General features: G+C 42.4%; 1 protein-coding gene across 1 annotated transcript in view; it reads right to left on the bottom strand.

The window, feature by feature from the left end:
• The window catches only part of fgf13a (fibroblast growth factor 13a), an 86,194-nt gene that overhangs the window by 39,411 nt on the left and 24,552 nt on the right, over positions 1 to 22,231 (bottom strand). The window contains exon 3 of the mRNA XM_061079804.1: positions 5,213 to 5,380. Within this exon, the coding sequence (XP_060935787.1) occupies positions 5,213 to 5,380 (168 nt within the window). The remainder of the gene's footprint in view (positions 1 to 5,212; positions 5,381 to 22,231) is intronic.

Here is a 22,231-nt window from a genome sequence, read left to right as displayed (position 1 = left end):
GGACACAAAGACGAATGTGAGAGAAGTGCTAATTAAACAGACAATGATTTAATGTAATAGGCCTGGCAACTTTGCTCAGCCTCACTTCTCCGCCTGTCTCCAGAGTGGTTCCTCGTTAATGTTGTCATATACACCCACTCCTGCTGTTTGTCTTTGCCTTTAGTTCAAACCCCGGAGGAGCCACAAATTAACACGATTTCAGGCTAAATCTGAAGAAGGTAAGTAGTGAAAATACATGCGGGGGAAGATGACATCAAGCCAATGGAACGTGCACGCTCCCCTTTGCTCTTTTTCTCTATTTTTATCCATCTCTTTCTGCTAAAGTCTTAGATATTTAAACTACAATTTAAACTTTAAATGTGGGACTATTTGACACGTGTTGTCTTACTTGCTCTTGTTAGAAGGACTTGTTCAAAGGTTCTTCAGGTGCACTCTATCCATCTGGATCTGCTAACAAATTCATATGACGCAAATTGGACTTTTATGCTCTCACACGTGACCAGACCGGTCCGGTTAGTACAGCAGTGCTGATGTGACACTGACACTCTCCTGCTGGCCTCCTCTCTCCAGGCACCGAATCGCATTATCATACACATTATTTATTCATGCACAGTCTATTTATGTATTGACGTCGACAAACAGAGCTGTGACTTTCATGCAGAGAGGCAGTCGGCAATGGAGAAGAAAGAAAATTTGAACAAGCCGTTTAATTGGAGCACGGGTGCATCCTGAGGCTGCGTGTTTGTCCCCTGTCAACATCGCAGCAGTGTGTGCAGGACTTCTCTGTCATGAGGAGCGACGCTGGCCCCTTAAATGTAATAGCGTCATGTCAACTTTGCGGTGAATCACTGCCATGCATTTTACATCGGGTGTGGGGAAATGGATGTGGCTACTCATTCCTCTTGCACTTCTGCTCACATTTACTCGGCTGAGTGAGCAGCAGATGAGTTATTTTGTCAATAAGGCTGAAACAGATTAGATAGGAGAGTGGACGTTGTGCTGCACACACTCTGGACCTCATTCTGTCTCCAAGAGACAAATGGCATCACTGGTTTTCATTATACAGCTTGAGATAGTGCATCTTAGAACTCACAGTTGTTTTAAACTGTAAAAGGTTAACTGGTGACTGATTAGATCAGTTGGATGCTTTTTAAACGGAGTCGTGTTGGCCTTGTTAACTTTATATTTACGATATACAGTGTAATTCAAGAGAAGTCCGTCTCTGTGTTTCAGTCATTCTGCATTTCACAACTTGTGTAATCTGAACTCCTCAGTGGACACACACATGCCGCTGCCTCCTACGTCTGTGTTTACATATCTCTATAGATATCCATCCGTCTGTGTATGCATTGCACAGCCTGAAACCATAAACACAGTCTTGCAGTCATTTGAATTATGGATGGGATATTTACACATCGGCCCCTCAGGCACCGTCTTTTGTTTCCGCTGCGGATCCAAAGACACAGAGGGAGAGAGAGAGAGAAACGGAGGCAGAGGAGACAGGAGAGAGAGATTTGAGAATGGCGAGGAATTGATAGGTGATGACACAGGGTTACCAAAGAGAGTACACTAGAGAACAAACTGTGTGACAGAGGGCAGCAAACACAGGCCTGAATATGGAGGAAAGAAAGTCTGGTACACTCTCTGTCTGTGGTCTCCTAACACCTCTACAGAGATAAACTGATATGATTTGAATTAATTCTCTTGGGTGCTACGGTCCAAGCCCATGTGCTGCTGGTATGCTGCTCCGTGAACCCTCACTCCAATAAGCCAATGTTATGGTCTCTGCATCAGTCATGTCATTGTAATGTTGGAATGCATCAGGAGTAAGAAACTCAGGCTACTTCGATTACGTTTTTCGTATGGAAGTGGCGTTGTTGAAATAAAACAACCTCTTTCCACAGAAGCCTTTTGGCTCCATATCAGTTTAATCCCCGTCCATACTAACACATCTGAGCAAAGTCAACAGGGTCCGAGTGACACCTAGCCACTCAACACAATCACGACTGTTTGCCGTCCTGGCTCCCGAATGGTGGAACGAGCTCCCCATTGACATCAAGACAGCAGAACGTCCTCACATCGTCCACCGCAGGCTAAAAACACATCTCCTCCGACTTCACATTGGCTAATAAGATGGTCTAAGTCAAGTTACACTTATATATTGCACTTACATGTTGGACTTTTTAGCTTGACTTTTTTTAAGCTAATGTACTTACATGAATCTTGCTGTATGGGTTTGTACCCTCATTATTAAGTGGACTTATTGGAAGTCGCTAACTTATGTGTAATGCAATGTAAACAGTCATATTGCAGTTGAACTCTGAAGGCTACTGCCGTGATAAAAGCTTCATGAATCAGCAAAGGCTTCATTCTATACATTAAAAAGATCCAGTCAGCAAGTGGCTGTTAATGTTGAAGATGTCCGAACTATTCAATTTCTGCCCATTCAGAGTAGTGTAGATGGCAGACGTATCCCAAGCAGAGATGATTCCTTTTCAAATGAAAACTTAGTAGTGTGGATGTAGGATCAGAGTAAAACTATACTTCAAAATACAGACCTCATCAAAGCCTTGTTAATGTTTGCACCTGTCAGAGAACTGTCACTGATCCACCTGTAGCAGACAAACTCAAGCCTCTAAGCACAAACACAGATTAAACCTAATAGGGGATGAACTTATTCAAAGTCTAAAAACTTTTAAAGTCAGTATCTGTATCCAAACACCTTATAAATAAAGTCTTGATCCAATTAACAGAGATGGTTGAAAGTAGCATTAGTCATCCTTGTTGGTTTTCATGAGTCGGTTGCTAAGAGGCTAAAAAACTCATAAAGTACTTGAGGTCCAGATCCAGGCATTGGACACATTACTGGCCTAAGTAAAAGCCCCACTTCCACCCATCCTATATAGGCCACATCTCTGTGTGTGCTCATTTTGTGTCTCTTCGGGACAGTTTTGTTTGTGTAGCCTCGTCCTCACTAAACAATCTGTTCTGCAAATCACATCCAAAGTCAACTGAACATTTAGCCACAGTAAGTGCTGATTGAATTCCATGAAAATCATTAATAAGTGCAACATAAAGCAGTGGGGATGGTGTTGCCATGGTAACAATATGACAAGGCCAACTTTCCTGCTTAGATCCCTCAAAACAAACCTTCTTGTTTTTCTTTTCAAAATAAAAATAGATTTACCAACGAAAGTAGCCTATAAGTGCTAATAGAGGTATAGTGGATGAACAAAGGGGTTTGGGAAAGTAGTAACGTCTTTATTGTGGGTTGTGTGTTTCTGTGTCTTTAAACCCTACTCCACACATGGTTTAACACAGTTTCCATCAACACTATCCATTAACAGTAACGACGTCTTCATCATCAGCTTACGTAAGAGTTATATTCTCCCCTCCTTCTTTTGTAAATTCAGTCACGTCCAACTGGAGCTGCAGCCAAACTGAATAATACATCTGTACGTCTCTAGCCAGACCTCTGCTAGAGATTCCAGTTCTTAATCTCTAGCTCTCTCTATCCCTCTCTCTCTCTCTTTCTCACAAGGATAAGTGCATGTGCTTGAATCCTTCAGCGGCTCCACAGACAGCCTTCAACAGGTTAACTTATGTCCAGGTTAAGAGATACTGTACCAAACACAGCACGCTTCTTTAGAGGCAACACGAGACAGAGCAGTGTTTTGCAGAGGACACATCAGCAGTGAGATAATTCATATCTTACCGAGCTGGAAGTCTGCAAAGAAAAAGCAATTTCTACAATCTTAGCACTCTATTGGGGGTTGGATGATAAATGAGGCATTCAAAGAACCTGAGTACCAGACAGTGCCGGGTATGGTTGCATGCTTGGAGCACATTTTATTATTATTATTGTGTTCTTTACTTTACTGCAAATCCTACAACAGCTGATAATATAAAAAGAGTCAAGACATATCATCATGCTTCGAGGAAGGAAGGCCGGACTGATGAAGTGACGAAGGGATGGAAGAAAGAATAGAGGGAAGCAGGACGTAAGGGAGAACGGAAGGAAGGAAGGACGGAGGGAAGGAAAGAACAATAGAGGGAGGGATGGACGGAAGGAAGGAGGGAGTGAGGGAAGGAAGGTCGGACTGATGACTTGACGGAGGGATGGAAGGAAGAATAGAGGGATGGAAGGAAGGAAGGAAGGAAGGAAGGAAGGAAGGAAGGAAGGAAGGAAGGAAGGAAGGAAGGAAGGAAGGAAGGAAGGAAGGAAGGAAGGAAGGAAGGAAGGAAGGAAGGAAGGAAGGAAGGAAGGAAGGAAGGAAGGAAGGAAGGAAGGAAGGAGGGAAGGAAGGACAGAAGGAGGGATGGAAGCAAGGAAGGAAGGAAGGAAGGAAGGAAGGAAGGAAGGAAGGAAGGAAGGAAGGAAGGAAGGAAGGAAGGAAGGAAGGAAGGAAGGAAGGAAGGAAGGAAGTAGGGAAGGAAGGAAAGACTGAACAAGGCTTTAACTACAAGACTACAGGCAGAAGCAAGGAAGCAGAGGAAACAAGGGGGTGGGGGTTAGCTGACTTGAAGTCTGTAGAATTGTTTAGTCATGAATATGAAACCTTTCAATCTCACATAGTCTTCAGGAGAGGAAGATGAAAAGAGTTTCACTCTTTTGTTGTGTTAGTGGAAGTGGAAGCACATACAAAAATTGCCTTGTCATTGAACTCATTAAGGCGGCAGCTGCCTCCGTCTACATCCCCTTTTCTTTTTGCACTTTGTTTTGGTCTGTGCCTGAGCCTCAGGGTAGCAATGACCGAGTTAAGGGTTTGGGATAGGGAGGGGTGGGCAGGAGCTACAGATGCTATGCTCCTCAGTCCAACTTATGGGGTGAACAGACACACATACACACACTCACACACACACTCATACAAACAGTGGATGAGGGCAGAGATGGAGAGGTACCCTCGTACAGGTTGTCTGTGAGCAAACATGCCCCAAGCATTCAGTCTTATACTTTGCTCAAACGCAGACCATCGCACTTGCACCCACTCACACACACACGTTCCTGCACAAACACATGCATGCTCGAAAGGGGAAGAGGCACACCAGATGCTCTCAAAAAATGGGACAGCAATGAAAGAGAACTTAGTTGGAAGGGGAGGAGAACTATCCGTTCACACAGAATATGAGAGAGGGGGGAAAACAAGACGGGAGTAAGCAGGGGAGACGAGGAGCATCGGCAAATCAAAACAAAGAGGGGGTGCGAACAAACCTTCGGGCTCTGTGCTGTCTCTGTGGATGGCTTGCTTCAGCGGGCAGCAGAAGATTTCGTGACACTTAGCACGAAAGGGGGACCCTTTACTCCTTATATCCGCAGAGTGGATGGAGTCCTGCCGTAACATAATGTACTCCTGGGTACCTGGGGCAGCGTCATCCTGGACTGCGGTGGTGCCATAACAGAATGAACTGGGGTTAGAACGCGCACCACACACAGAAACCAAAAGAAAACAACAACAACAACAACAACAAGGTGCAAAGAACACAGGGCTTAAACACAGGCAAATCAAAATACAGCATAGATTAGCTACAGCAGTGGCTTTAAATAACAGTAGAGAACAAAGGAGAGAGGAAAGGGGGAAAGAAGACAATAAGAAAGATAGAGACAGGCTTAGATCAAGAAAACCAAACTCTCAAAATAACTCAATATAAAGAGAACCATCACACAAAAGTGAGGGCTCGGCTAAATATATCCTCGGTCGCTGAAAAAGAAAAGTAGCACAAAGTAACGACAAAAGGAAACAGTGTGACGTTCAAAATCTGTGTTATGGCAGGTTTTCAGCAGGCACTGAACCAGGATACGCTGCACTGGAAATGAAAGGTCGCTTAAAATGAGTTCAGGTGGTGTGTGATGGTGCCCGCCCCCCCCACCCTGCATCACCTTATGTCTACTGTATGAGCAGGCAAGCAGATGCAAAGGCATGCACAGGCCCCCGGGTCACACTGCGGTGGCCGGGCTTTGCTTTCATGAAGTCATGCTTATACTCAGGGTTAGATGAATACGAGCTCCTGCAACGTCCCAAACGCGTCTGCAGAGATTCTGTACTGGGATGCGGTGAAAAGCCCTGTGTGTGTGTCTGTGTGTGTCGAGCCTACTGCATCTGTCCTCTTCTGGGCACAGGCCTTGGCTTCGATCATTGACCTATTTTGCGTTGATGGATTAGCTACAAGCGAATCAGCCCAAATATATTGTATCTTCTTTTCCTAATGGATTTTCAGGGCCAGAGGTCTGACACATTTACAACTTTGTGAAAAGAACGTGCAGCCACCACCACACCATGCACAACCCTGTGTATAACAACTAGGACCAACAAATCTTATTTTGACTTTTGTTTCTCTAAACTCATGAGAAAAATGTCATCCTCAATGGTGTTAGAAAGTCACTCGTGACCCATTTTCCCACACACATAGTTGTGCTTGAAATGTGTAAACCTCAGTCACATCCTGAGCTATGAATCACGACTGTATTACAGTACTGCCTCCGTTTCTACTTCCTGTAAGAATACGCTAAGCTAATAAATACACTCAGACAATATCAGACACAGATTCCCATGTGCCATATTTTGACTGAGAGCGCAAAGTGTTTCCTTCACAACAAAAGATCAAGAAACACACACACGTCTATCCTTGTGTTTCAAACAAAAGCACGAGAAAAAAAACAAAACAATTCCACATATATTTGAGGTACATGAGCTCAATATTTATTTTAATGGTACACGCAGGACTGGAGGATAGTGAACACTGCACACAAAAAGGTGTAAGGTGAAAACTAATACCTAGAATTTGCAGGCAAATGGATTAAAAACATTTAAACTGATTTAAGTCCATTTATGTGATGAGAATGGTTTATGTTGGCACAGTTTTTATATTTGACTCGAGTAATCTGAGTGGGTGCGATGTTACAAGCAGCAAACTCCATAAAATATTCCGCACTCCATTCACGAACACTACACTATCACTTTTACTGGTGCCAACCAGCTGTAGGGAGCCAAAACCACTTACTGCTGATTATTGGCTGTACACTAGGTTTACTTTCATTCATAAATCCCCTTAAACAAATAGTTTATCATCTCAGTGACCAGTTCTCCGGGACTGTAATTGGTCTTTGCATCCAAATTTTTAAACTGAAATTCAGATACTTTCAATTTGATTTGCTATGTTGATAATAAATTGGCTTAGCACATCTCTGCTATAACTTCCCGGGCAACCTACATATAACAAAGGAGAAAAACTAACTGATCACCAATCAGGTAGTCGGCTGATTTTTCGTCCTTTCCACTCTTTGTATTGGTCAACCGTGGATCACAATCACTCGTTTCAGTTTGCTGTGTAACAGGAATAAAAGTTAGCTACAACACCTAATCCGTGAACATGATTTGTGCCAGTTCGATTTTCTTCAGCAACTCCCATGATTCCACACAACTTTAGAGACCTTTAATGACCGAAGTTATCCAGTTAGCCGAAGTTAAAGGCCAGAAAGCAACTAACGATTTCCCTTTCCGTCAGGTCAGTCATTGCCTGACACTAGACTCTTGTTTTTTTACCCTATAAAACACACACACACACACACAAACAGGCAGCATATAATCAGGGCCCCACACCCAGTGCAATTAATCAACCACATGCCTCTTCCCCTACTGGACTTATCAGTATCTCAGTGCCTCCTTCGAGCTCCTAAATAACCTGCTATGCTAACACCCCCACAGTTGGAGAAGGTTCTGAGAACCCAACTGATACAATCCACTGCAGCATGAAACTATAATTGTGCTTTGGAATGACAGCGAGGGGACCTAAGTCTCCTTCCAGGAGTATTTTTTGCTCCTGAGGCACAGAGGTGCTGTTACCGAACCAGTGGACACTGTGAGATAATCTGCCCTTCACTACTGTTCATGCAACACGGATGAGCAGAGGAGAAACTGTCCCTTTAAACCCCTTATTATCTGAGCAATCAGGAGTCCATGCGCTATCATCTGATGACGAATTAGCCTCTGGAAGCAATGGCCAATATTGTAGGGCTTCCGGTGTAGATTGCAGATATCCAGGCATACTGGAGACTCTCTTCTGTTTATCTTACTCCGTTATGAGTCCGCCTAGTTTTATTTTATCACAAAAGTCGAACGCTTTATCCAAACAGAACACAAGCAGCGAATAATTGTGTTTTATGTCACATTTAGTCTAATCTCTGTTAACATTTATCTACATTTGAATACAGATACATTTAAAAAGCTGATTGTTAAAACATTTTGGTCAATGTGTTCCCTGTCTTTTGCTCTCATTTTGACCGTTTACCTGCAGGCAACCAAAGCCTCCACAAACGTGATTTTGTCAAAGTTTTCTGGCACCAAATCCGTGTCCCAAACCTACTGATTCTAGATATTCATATGCAGAATCTATATATCTACTTTAATGATTTTCTAAGTAATCCACCGATTGGCCCGATGAGTTTCTTTGCCCTCCAAAAAAAAAAAAAAGAATGAAGACTTTGTCTCATCTGCACTCATGTGTTACTGAGACACTGCCACACTTTAGACGGAAAAGGATTGAACTCCACTCACCGACACAAATATGAATACACTCTGGAGTTGCTTCCTGTCTGTCATCCTCACCATCCTGTCTGATACTTAGTATTCTCCAGTGAACCCAATGCTTAGGTGGGAAATGCAGGTAGTGGAAGATGGAGAGAATCGACTTTTGAGAACTTCAATAACTGCCTGATTCCCCTCGCCATTTACTGTATTAACGAGCCCCCTAACCGCCGCCTCATCAGAGGTAATAAAACTGAATGACGGTAGGACTGGGAGGATGAGCAGGGGAGGGGTGGGCACCATCTTTTACAGCCTGTCTCCTTCATCCTTGCCCCAGCCTTGATGTAGAAGGTATATCGGGATTAAAGGATTCGTGATGGATGGCACGACAGGGCGTGGGACTTCACTCTCTATCAGAGCAGCAGCCACTCAGAGTGAGCTGTCAGCCAGGTCCATGATAGGCAGTGATCTACAGCCACCTGTGTTGCCACACTGGACCTTCAGAACACTGCAATGGATGTCCTTGCCCCTGTGACAGGAATAAATCTGACAATAAGGAGAAGTGGGGGTGTGTGAGATGTATCTTGCTTCGGTTAGTTGCTCATCTATTTAAAGCCTCTTATGAATGGCATGTTCAGGTTTAAAGGCAACAGTATAGAAGATGTGCTATGTGCGTGGGCAGTATTTACTTGGAGCATAAAGCAGTGATTTGCAATGACTGTGCTGTGAGTCTGTTCATGTGTGGACACATCTGTTGGTTGGATGAGCAGGCTTCATGTGTCAAGGCGTCATCAGTGACACCCGGGCTCACAAACGCCACAATGTCATTTACGAATGGGGTTCAAGGACGCGTGTAATCAACTGAAGCACTGCAGCGTCTGGAGAAATGAACCACACTTCCATTTATGAGGTGCAATCTGCACAATTTACTCAAGTCATGGCAGATATATCCATCAAGAAAGTGGAACGCTTGCATCACGACTTGACAAATGGCATACTCAGTAAATTAGAATCCGAATTAAGCATAGACACAGGTCTGTAGCCTAAGGTTTGTGTTTTGAAAATAGCTTGGCCTGGATGTGATTTTGCAAGGAGCAGAATCTAGCACATTGTTTTACGGGATGCCTTTGGTTCAGCATCGCTCCATCTCGAGAAAGAAAAGCTTTATTCTAGTTGTAAGTCACCTTGCAGGTAGCAGAGAAAGTGAACTTGAGGTTTTCCTTTGAAACGCAGAATGAGCTCACAGTTTTATCCACGCTCTTACATCTCTCTGAGCTTGTTGTTTATCTCTCCCTCTCCTTCCTTGTCTCTTTCTCCTGCTTGTTGTGTTGCCGTTATTTGTTATAAACAGAAACCGATAGTGTGACCTGACAGCTTGGGACTAATGTGGCCTTTTGAAAGCAGAGAGATGTTAATTAAAAAAATGTGAATTTTTTTAGGGCTATGGTATACCTCCATTGTTATCTTTAATAATGGCTATTAGCTTTATGGCACTGTCAAACACTGCGCCTTGTAGGTTAAGCATAATGTAAAATACCAAGCTTGTGCATGCTCTATTACTAATGTAATAAACATATTTGAGCGTCTTAGTGTCATTAGCATAAAGAAAGTATGATGTATAAAAGATGCATATTTTCATCAATGGTGGCAATAAATCAAATGCAGCAGAATAATGTCATCATGGCTCCAGTGGAGCTCTGTGCACCAAAGCAATTCGTTTACGCTGACATGCAGAATGGAAAGAAGCTACGGATCTATCTCAGAGGGCAGTCAAGCATCTTATCTTATTCACAGCATTCAACAACCCTAAGTACACCCCCTGGTCAGTATCACTAAAATGTTAAGTAATTACAAACTGTCTCCATTTATTTACACTTTTTTCAAAGCCCAAGAAGAAAGACGGGCTTTAATTTGAAAAACAGAAATGTTTGATTATTGAAAATATGGTGAAATGACTAAAATGCAGCTAGAAAGGTCAACACTCCTTCATTTGTGAGATTTCATTATTTGATTTTTGCAGTATTTTATAAATGTTCTTATATTTAATGATATATTTGAATATGTACATCAGTCTAAGCTTCTCTACCCTCCGATTTAAAAAACTGCTCAGGTTTTCTTTATTGAATTCAAGTTGGGTTACATACTTAGCCAGGTCATAGTTTTATTTTTTAAAAGCTTTTGTGGGTAATTTTATCCTTGCTTTTGAAATCAGTATCATGTTGTTAAAATCCTCTCCTGCCAACCTTATTGGCATTTTCTTACAGTATTTACATCATTTACCCTACATCATTGGCACTCACACTCCCTGTGTCAGCAGATTCCCACTTCCATGTTTCCTAGTCAGCACAATGTTGTGGTCCTGGCCCGGTCAATGCCAAACATGCTGGACCCTCATCTGACCGAGGACTGTGCTGCCAATATTCATCTCCTTTTTGTATTCTTTGGCAAAGTTTGTTATCGCAGTTTTGTGAGCAACGTATTTTTCTTCTTTCTACACCGTCTGTAGAGGTTGACTTCATGCGGTGTCCTTTGCACTGTGAGCTGTGAGCCACCAGCTTCCACAGATGGTCCTTGTTCAAAGTCAGAGGCACTCGTCTGTTTTTTAAAGCAGGGTTAGGAACTTATGTGTGGAGTCATTCCTTTGACAAGGACTTCACCCTCTGTTTTTTAAGACGAGTTTTATTCCTATACCTCTTTTGGATCATGTTCAGTAATGTGCCCTCTTCTTCTTTTTATGAATTCTCACTTTGTCTCATTCAAACAGTTCCTCAACTTGTTGGGTCCATTTTACATTAGAAATACAACCTTGTTCAGGAAATGATCCTTCTGTGTTAATCAAATGTTGCAGTGGCCCACAGGTATAGTCACTTGTGTTGCATTGAAGTTGTACTTTGGGGCCCACACTTTTACTGTAGTCCATCTTATCTGCTTTCAACTATGATCAAAAAATCTGAGGTTCTATATCTCAACTTAAAGATTTGGGCTGTGCAATATGACAATACATATCATGGGACAATCCAAAAACCTCTATTGCTTCATATGTTGCTCTATTTTTTATTTATTTTTTGCAAATCACTCTTTTTATGGCAATATTTTGCGGTTGACGTGTGTGTGTGTGTGTGTGCGTGTTGCGTTCCCTTGCAGTGGAAGGAATGAGCAGGTGGAGAGGAGCACGAGTAATGCTGCTGCCTGCCAACACAACATGTCTACAGAGATGAATGTGATGAAACTGTTGTTGAGGGCCCAGCGATCGACACATATAGCGCTCACATGAAACCTTATTGATCCAGCACCAAAGAGTGGCCTTGCAGAGAACTCATTTTGCCTCATTCTGACAGCTTCCTTAGCCTCAGGGTTAACGGTCCTCGCTCTCCCACATGATGAGTAAGAGATATGTGATATTCTATCTGTTTACAAGCTTGTTTGTGTGTATATCTGGGGGCTTGGGGCCGAGCGCTGGGGTAGGACTATATAATATCACTCTTAACTGTAAACACCAAAGAGACGCTCTTCTCTGCCACAAGGCCAACTTTATGAATTGGTTTCCAGTTCGTTCTGTGTTTACAGGAAGTAGGAAGGCTAGAAGGCCACTCAGATATAAAATTGTGAGATGATGTCAGATATGAAATTGTGAGATGGTGTCAAAACATTGAATGGGCACACACAGTCTATTAAACACAAAAAAAATGGTGTTATTATATCCAATGCGTCTAAAAGCAATGGTCAACATCTTAACAATGCTAAAGCCTCTTTCTTGAGACTTGTTTCTGACCTGGGCTTCGTCCTCCTGGGCTTGCTGACAATAGGATTACATGGACAGCAGTATTCTGACTAGACCTCATTCTGAATAAGACGTTATTCTATTGATTATGATGTTTACATGAGTTGCAAATAAAATACTCCATTTAAATTCCTTTTAAATATTACAGAGTATAGTCTGATCATTAACATTCTGTCCTACCACTTGTTTACAGTCAAACCTCGGGCAGCTGTCATCAAGTTTAAACTGACGTATGGCGATGTCGCAACATGCTCGGAAAACTTCAGTAGGAAGTTATAATGTAATGAATACATGTTTACACATTCGATTCTTGCTTGTTCGGCATATGACCTCATCGGGGTTAAGCAAATCCAAAAATGGGGACCATACATGGCAGCTGCTTATTCAGATTGGTGTCTTAATCAGGCTGATATTGGAATATTCGTGTCCACATAAACAATTCTATTGAGAAGTCTGTGTTTGACATTGTCACTGTGATCTAATCCCCTCCTGAGTTCTGCCTCGGCTTTGTGTTCATTTTTTTCTCGACAGTTCTCTCTGATGCAGCTGTATTAGAAACTAAGCCTATTAATAAAGACTAATTATAGATTATTTATAAAATAAGAATTCTTTCTTCACATTTCAACGTGAAAACTATTTTTGTAAACCAGTCGTTTCATTGTAAATTTAAACCCTGGAATGCATCAGTCATCTTGAAAATATGCCAGACTGAGAAAATCAATATTATTACAGAAATACAGTTTGGGTGTGAACTCATTCACTGGCTCCTTCTGTCTGTTTTATATTACTTTAAAATAGCCGAGCATCCACGTGTGGCTTTAGTCTGATCATTAAATGTTGTGTATTGACATTGTGTTATAATTCTCTGTAGCCCTGTATGCCCTGATGATAAACCCCATGAGAAAGAGTACATTGGCATGACATGCACACGACGTCCATCCTTATCATGGATTTGAATACTTCATGGCTATCGTGTCAACACACAGGGATCAAACACAAACTCCTGCTAAGGCGGATTAATGCTAAGGATCCCTTCCACGGCAATTAACAGCTCACAAGAGCAAATAGGATGGAGAAGCATATACCACAGCCTGCCGATCAGAAGGCCTCTGAGATCTGAAAGATTGAAACACAGTGGGAGGAGGTTCAAGTGTAATAGGATCAACACAGCCTGAGCAGTAAGTGATGCCGAGTAGCTTATGATATATGTCAAATCCCATTCAAAGGCACATATGAGTCCTATGTATTCTATTCACGTCGATTCTGTGCTTCTGTCACTGTGGTTCGACACCTACTGAACGTGTCCTTTATGTGCACAGATTACTTCTGTAACACTAACACAGTGAGAGCTGATGTAAAAATCATGTAATACCGTGTAACTTGCTGGAAATGGCTGTTGATGGTGTTTATCATTATGCGTTGTTCCTCATGGAATTAACTTTAAGAAACGTGAACTTTACAGAAGATGAAGTTGCCACAATCCCTCAAGAAAACTGACATTTAAATGGCACATTCTGTTTTTTTAGGGTTTAGGTTTTTAAGGTGAAATAACACACTCAGCTCCAAGCGGCACATTTGTTTCTTCAGGCTAAAAAACTCATAGGCCAAGTTACATAGATTTTAATTAAAATCTTAGCCATGACATATAAACACTAATTAACTTTGAGATAGTTGACTAAAAATATTTATCTGGCTTTATAAACGCATATTGGACAACACAGGGGGAGCTAAATAATTTATCAATTAAATTTCCCTATAGCTTCAGCACTGTAGTAATGTATCAACCCCTTCAAAGTTTGCAAGGGTCACAAACGCGTGTCCTCCAGTGGCCCAGGGGAAGGAGGGGCCTCAAGTGCTCAACAGAAAGCGCTCCGTGCCAACAGAACGCTGTCATGGTGAGTTGCATAACAGGTTGTTGATCTCAGTGTGAGACCTGCAGCTCAGAGCAAAGAGAGGCGCAGAGAGTCTGAATCCCAGCATATAAGTACGAGACCAATCTGCTGACACACAGCAAGCTGTGGGCCGGCATCAGATTTGACGTTAAAGTCGACCAACAAGAATGCTACGTTAAATCTGAACTCTGTTTTTGTTGGAACGAATGACGTTAAACTGTAAGGTAGGAGCATGAGAATATGATGTGAGCGACAGCAGTGACCGTCCCTGACCTTCTGTCCTGTCACAACCCACAGTACACTTACTGATGTCTCAGTGAGAGGCTGACTAAGTGACATTCCTCTCCCATCCATCCCCCACAAGTTAATGTGGCGTGGACAGGTTCTCTGCTCGCTAACACCTCAGCTCTGCCAGACAAACTGATCCTTACTTGTTTTTCCCTTTCTATATTTTGTCCAGTTTTCAGTCTGATTTAACAATTTGACTAAAACTTCAGTACAAGAGTGATTTGAAAAAAACTAGGAATGACTCATTGAGCAAATACCTCCGCAAAGGCCTCTGCCAACCGGATCGCTTCCCTCCCAGATGGACATCTAAACCACACACCCCTGCAGGTTATTAATGCACATTTACAGCCTTTCCTGTTCATCATAGGGGGGAGTGTAACAGAGGGAGAGGGGGAGGAGGAGAAGGCTTGTGTACAGTTTTATAGAACAGGACTAATAGGTGGAACAGAGAAAAGGATTACACTGACTGTTTGTCTTACAATCTCTCGTTAATGAACAATCAATATTTAACAGTGAAAAGACAGGAAGGAAGAAAATGAGAGATTCAAGGAGGATAATGAAAACAACCACGTTTCTACCTGCCTGTTTCCTCACAGATTCTTATAGAATTTATTTATGTTCCAATGATATTAAGATGCATACTTCTAACTGATTGTCGTTTAAATATGACAACAATAATGTAGTTTAATTTTAACAACTGGGATCTCAAGTTATTGGAGTAACTGTGCACTTTTATTCAGGGTTATAATTCTGGTGCATATTTTTCCAGAAATATTCTGGTTTATTTCTACAATTTTCCCTGTTCAACTATACACATATTCTAGGATATTAGTATCTAGTATATTCATATTCTAGCCTATTTTTATATCCATTCCTTTGTGTGTATCTGAATTTCTTCCTGTTTGCTCATGTAAAGATGTTTTCTATTATTTTTTATGGCTTATTGACTGGGAGATTATAATTTATCTGTGGTGGCAGATGAAGACGAACTCCAGGGAACAATAAAACTCTTGATGAACCAACTAATAATCACCAATAAAACACTTTAATAAACTCTCCACACTGGCTATATAGAAAATTGGCCAGCAATGCACTGCAGAACGCAAATAATAGTATAATAGTAATTTTACATGAGGCATCACATCAATGACTTCATCTAAAGGAATGAAATAAAATCAGGCCATGGGAACAAGGACGCCCTGCCGCAGTGAAGGATCAGAAAAAGAGCAAGAGGATCAAACAATAGCCCTGCATGACGTTACTTCAGAAAATAATTGTCTAAAAAAACACACACTCTCAGACAAAAGGATTATGCCAGTATTATGGCTAACCCTACTGCTATATTACCAAGTCATGAACACACTTTCAAGTCCAATTGACCCAAGAGTCCCAACTAGCTTGGCCTTGATGCAAGATTACATAAAGGATTCAAATCCAGGCATTCAGAGGAAGGAGATTTAGGAACAGCTAACGCCAACGCTATCTGAATCATCAAATATACAGGATTAGTGTTTGATGGCTCAGTTTCGTGATGATGCATTTTTAAGAGGGACAAATCCACACACGCACGCACACACACACACACACACACACACACACACACACACACACACACAGTTGGGATCCAGGCATTTATTCTGCTTTGTCTGATCCACAGTAAAATGGCCGTTAGAGGAAAGAAAAGAGAGACAGATCTGTTCTCTTCTCTGACATTCCGAACCAAAGCGACGGAAGAGTTCATTCATTCACTTTTTAATTGTGTGGTCTTTGCATGTGCTTTGTAACTCAATGCCTTTCACTAATTGTAATTAAATCTCACTACTCACACAAGCTCGTCTTTTGCCGCTAATCCTTCTTTCATTCACTGCAACATGGAAGAATTGAAGTTAACATCTATTGCACTTCTCTCAGTCCTGGGAGAAGGATCACTCACATGGGACTCTCTCTGAGGTTTTTAGGTTTTTGTGTTATTGGTAGTTTTACCTGACTCTTGTTGTGATTTTCGGGGTATAAAACAAAAATGTAATCGATTGATATTCTGCAGCTGTTTAAAAAATCACAGGTTAAATGTGTGGAGAATTCACTTCCTGTGTCACAGAGCAAAACAAACTACAACAGATGCATCGTCATTGTCACTTCTAAAAGAAAACTTTTGTGTCTGTGTTTGTCTCTGACACTGGACGGGTACTGTTCTCTCGCAGCTGTTCCACGGCCTGAACATTTCTTACCTCAGCAGCCAAGTCATCCCAGCTGTTAACCTATCATGTGCCTGACACACTGTCCCAAACACACACACACACATATTGGAATGGTCGGAAAGGGGGGTTAACAGGGACGATGAAGGGTGGTGCTGACATACGCCCAAATAGTTGTGGTGTCCTCAGAGACAGCGATGCAGACTACAGGTCATGTCAGTCAAACAATCTAATTCTCGTCTGTTAGTTCGCTGCAACACATGTCCACTGTAGCAGGATCACAACAGAGGCTTCTTCGTGGCTTCTTCAGGATCAACTATGTTCCATGTCAGTAAAAACAATCCGATTTTTGTCTGAAACTTAATGTTTGTTCATTTTCTGTCACACTCCAATGTATTTTTGAATATTCTAGTACCAAGCAGGAGCTGTCCATATAGGTGACTTTCTCATTTTGCCATCCTGTCCATTGTGTCCACGACCTGTCTGCATGTACCATGAAAACAACAGGCTGTCCTGTTGGATCTGTCACTTTGAGGAGAACAAACCGGAGCGTGGGCATGTAACACTCATGTCACAGCATGACAGCAATGACCATAATATGCAATCTGCTGTTGGCAGCGAGGTCATGATCGCTGGTCATTCGTTCCATGTTTCTCCGAACAGACCCGCAACATTGCATGTGTGTGCTTGTGTGTTTCTATGTGTGTGTCTGATATAACAAATATCACAGTGCATATTAAAGTGTGTGTAGGCAGAAATGTCCGGGGAGTCCATCTGCCCGATGGGCCTCAAGGCTGCAGGACACTGTGCATGCACACTTGTGCCTTAGTGTGTGTTGCTGTGTGTGTGTGTGTGTGTGTGTGTGTGTGTGTGTGTGTGTGTGTGTGTGTGTGTGTGTGTGTGTGTGTGTGTGTGTGTGTGTGTGTGTGTGTGTGTGTGTATAAAGTGCTTACATCGATTTCAGATTTTATTGGGTCAGGATTTGTACAAGCTTGTAAATCATTATAAACAATGAACAATGACATTGTTCATTATAAACAATGACCAATGACATTTCAATAGCTTAAATGTTAGTAATGTTAGTAAGGTTGTAGTGGAGTGAAAGCCACGGCAGGCCAACAGAAGTGACCGTACAACATGCAGCTTCATATTGATTTATTCTTTGCCCACCATTAGTTATTCTAATTGAATGACTTTATATCAAAGGATAAACTGTGAATTTCTTGTTGAGTATTTTGCAGACATGAGCTTTCACATTCTCTGGGTAACTCGTGTGTATTTATAAAACTAACCCAACTTAACCACTGCATAGTGTTGACTGCCCTGGTCTTATCTAAAGTGGCCCTGTCACAGACTTAATGCTAATTCACTACAGCAAAGGCTGTCCACACAAGTGCACACACAGCCTGTACGCCACCAACTTCACGGCACGTCTGACTTCCTCTAATAGCTCCAGATGTTAATCGATAATGTGTCCCCCTAGAATGAGTGTGGGACAACAGGACTATAAATTAAACAAATCACCCGAAGGGCACAGAGCAGATCACACCTGATGAGTTCTGCAGGTGTCTGCTAGGTCGAGCAGCTTTCTGTGATAATCCAAAGGTAGTAAAAGTAGTAGTAGTAGTAGCAGTAGCTGTGTTAGTAGTTAATAAAAACATTGTGGATGATATAAAATCATGTAACCGCCTGATTACAAGCAGGCCACACACTACAAATATTTATTTTAAGACAATGACAATAGCTTGATGGTTTAAGAGGGTTCTTAAAATATAATAACCCATGTCCTTCCAAGTTATAACAAACAGCATCTAACGTTTGGACCACAGAACAGTTACGATGCGATAAAGTAAAGTTGAGTGCAGTTCTAGTTCTGACTCTGTACCGGGTTGTTATATTGTGCATGTCTGTGTTTCCTTTTGTGTGTGTGTGTGTGTGTGTGTGTGTGTGTGTGCGTGTGTGTGTGTGTGTGTGTGTGTGTGTGTGTGTGTGTCTGTGTGTGTGTGTGTGTGTGTGTGTGTGTGTGTGTGTGTGTGTGTGTGTGGAGGGGGTAGGCTGGGCATTAGTTGATGTTTTCAGCGTTTTACGACTACACAGAACCCATTACACCGGGACATGAATTATGAAGTCAGGCCATCCAGACATGTAGCTGTGTATCTTTTATAAATGCCTTACAGAGGCACTGCAAGTTTAGCTAAAGTTTCCTCCCACCGCCGCTGAGTGGTACACACCGGGGGAGAGGGAATAGGGGGTGGGGGGAAGTGGCGGGTATCTCGGCAGCAGAAGCTTCTGGCAACACCCGTGACAAAAACTGACATCCGAGAGCGATGCAGCAAAAAAAAAAGAGTTCATACCATCCTTCTTACGCAGGCACTGCACTCGACGGATTTAAAAACGATCCACGGAGCAGAGTCCTCCCTCCCACTGAGTGAGGGGTTTACAAGATGCACACTTGGACATGGCCATAAATAGGGCAAGGGGAACCATTTCAGCGAAATTTGGGATGAATGAGGAGGGTCATCGCGTTAAGTCCTGCAGATGGTGACCAATCAAAAACACGAGGGCTGCAAATGGCCACTCATTTACAAAAAACATGTTCAGCCATTATAGCTGTAAACCCTTTAGTTTTTAAGGACGATTCACATATGAGAGCTCCACAGAGGACTAGGTGTCAGGTGTTTGTGCGTGCAGGGTTGTGTGTGTGTGTGTGTGTGTGTTGTCATCTATAAATCCAGGTGTATCGGCATTAAGAAGAGAGCAAGAGAGAAAACGAGGGGAAAAGTGCGCATGTGTGCCCAACGCTCCGGGCTAGGTTTACTATCTGGTGTTTACAGAGCGCCTGATCAGAGGGATTACAATTACACAGGAACTGCTAAAGACAGCTGCTTTACTCAGCATTATCAAACCACCCACACTTATGCTGACGACCGACAACACACACACACGCACACAACAAGTGGTAAATGGAAATCTACACCATTGCTATAATTTACGAGCACTTGCTCCGCCAACAGGTGACTAACCAGGGTGCTGCTGGTTTTATTGTCAACATTTCTCCTGGGATTACTGGCATCCAGGCTTTTCTGGCAGGCGTCCTAAAAAATCCTTATATTCCAGTCTGATGTGTCCAAAGCACATTTCACACAGGGATGTGTTTGAGCAACCTTTTTTACAAACTTAAAACACCGATGTATTCTCAATGACAAAACTCATCAACTGGTATCTGAAGTCGAAGTTCCTGTATACTTGACTAAAACTTTAAAGATTTACGGGACTTCGTGTGTAGATGACAAAGGGTTTGATTTATAGTTCAGCATATGCTGTGCAATCGCTGCATTTATGTTCTTTCATTCACAGGGAGAGACAATCACTTGAGCATCTGGTTTGCAGTTGTAATGACTTTGCCATAGGACGCAGCAAAACTTTCCAGAAGGTGTTTTCACAAACTACCTTTACTGGGAAACTCGGGAGCTTGCAAAGAGAAAACTGCTCAAGCTGCTCTACCACAGTTCTTGTCGTCTTTATGCAGAATCATTCCATCCAGCTATAAGATGCATGTCAGCTACATTGTAGATGTATACCTCAGGCTTCATAGCTTTTCCGTAATCCCCATTCTCTATAATCTATGTATGCATCTTAAGTAGGTTAAAACATGCTAAAATATGTATTCTTTCTTTGGCAGCATCCGTGAAGGTTAATTTCAGTTGCTATTCTGATGCCAAATGCACCAATTCAGTCTAAAATCATATGACGCATGTACTTATTCTAAGTAAGACATGACAGTTTTCTGTTTCAAAAGACTTGAGTCAGCTCCAGGACTGTCAAGTAAATCAAGCGCACCCATTTTGGACTTGAACCAAAGTCCCGATTCACCGGAGAAAAGCTGGCGATATAATTTGGCACAAAACCACATGAAGTTGTTCTGACACGACAGCAGGTTGATCCTTCACACCTGGACTCAGACAGCGGCTAAAAGCCAAAATATTACTGCTATCATGTGATGGTGAAAGGCAGCTATGGGGAGGGGGCAGTGTGAGGAGTGGGAAAGTACCAGTGGCTGATGATCCTCGTGTGAAAATGGTTCTGTAACTGAAAACCGCTCCTTACGCCGCCGGAGTTTTCCAGAACAGTCTCTACCGCGAGGCCTGGGGGGGGAGCAGCTGGAGAGACTCAAATCCTCTGTCTCTGGTTCACTCCAGCCTCAAAGTTTTTTTTAAAATATTGATTTAATTCAGTTATCCCCTCATTTATTGTTGAATGGGCTGCTGAACCGAATCCAGCACTTGCATCTTCCTCCACCTGCACAGAGAGATTATTCTGTTCTTCCCTCCGTTAACGGCCTCACAGCTGTTTGGGTGTTTGTTTGTGTTTGAACAGCCACCTCTGATGAGCACGAGCCGAGGCCACACAACACTCAACTGCTTCTCCGCGTTGCAGATAATAACCATGACAACATCCACGGCTTTACAGGGAAAACAGGGGAGAGAGGCTGCTGTACGAATACTACAATGTGACAGTTATCTATCAGATGAGGCAGCTATTCTCCTGGGATGCTGGTGATTTTATATTTGTTTAATGAGGAACAGTTGTAACAATAAGGCCTTAATTGCTTCATCAGAGTTATCAGTCGTGATGCCTAGGCCGTTGAGTCGAGTAGAGTGGGCTTCACCTGGTGTTCAGTGTCCCACTTGATTCTCGTCAGAACCCAGCCACGCATTATTCCACCAGCAGAGATAAATAAGTGTGCATGTGCATATTTATGCCCTGTCAGTGCTGGATAGGTCTGATAATCTCCTCTATGCTGCTGCTAACTTGAATTATTTCATAGTCTGATGAAAACAAATCCTAGACGTCTCTCCGGCGATAGCCCCTGAAATAAAAAGCGATGTTTTCCGACTGCTCTCCTCCTGAGTCCTTGTCAACTACACTATGGTATGTTAAATATTTGATGGCCATGTATGTGCAGCAAAGAGCTATTTGCAGCAAGCGATGCTGCAAAGCGATGCTTCAATCACTGCCAAGTGCATTTGTGCTGAGGCAGATGTGCAACAGACAAGAGAATATTGGTGTTTTTAGAATAAAGAACAAGGATTTTGTCAGTGCTCTAAAAGCAAGGAACTTTTATTTAAACTGAAGACACTGATTTAATGCATCTGTGCAGCCAATGAATGTGCATCTGTGTATCAGTGCTCCTCAGTTTTGTCAATTTGGAGATGTCCTGCCCTTTTGTTTTAACACAAAGCCGAGCAGCACACTGGAAGCAGAGGACACATTACTGCACTACAGCTTCCATTTCTTCATGTTATTACTGTTGTGTTGCTGGAGGGCCAGATGTCCCATTCAGCTCAGATGAAGAGATACTAAGAATAAACCCAATATCCTCCGTGCTTCATAACATTACAGCATGCAAATCTATCAGGAGTGCAGCATTAGAAAATCATGCGGCATGACTCACATCACATGGTGATCAATAGCAATGTTTCTCGTCTTGACCTCTGCATGACACTGGAACATTATGACGATAAGTCAATATCAGCTCTCGGTCAATTAGTC

This window comes from Limanda limanda, chromosome 10 (genome assembly GCF_963576545.1).
Source record: "Limanda limanda chromosome 10, fLimLim1.1, whole genome shotgun sequence".
Lineage (NCBI taxonomy): Eukaryota > Metazoa > Chordata > Actinopteri > Pleuronectiformes > Pleuronectidae > Limanda > Limanda limanda.
The sequence above is the reverse complement of the archived record's forward strand: the minus strand, read 5'-3'. Positions and strand labels throughout refer to the sequence as shown.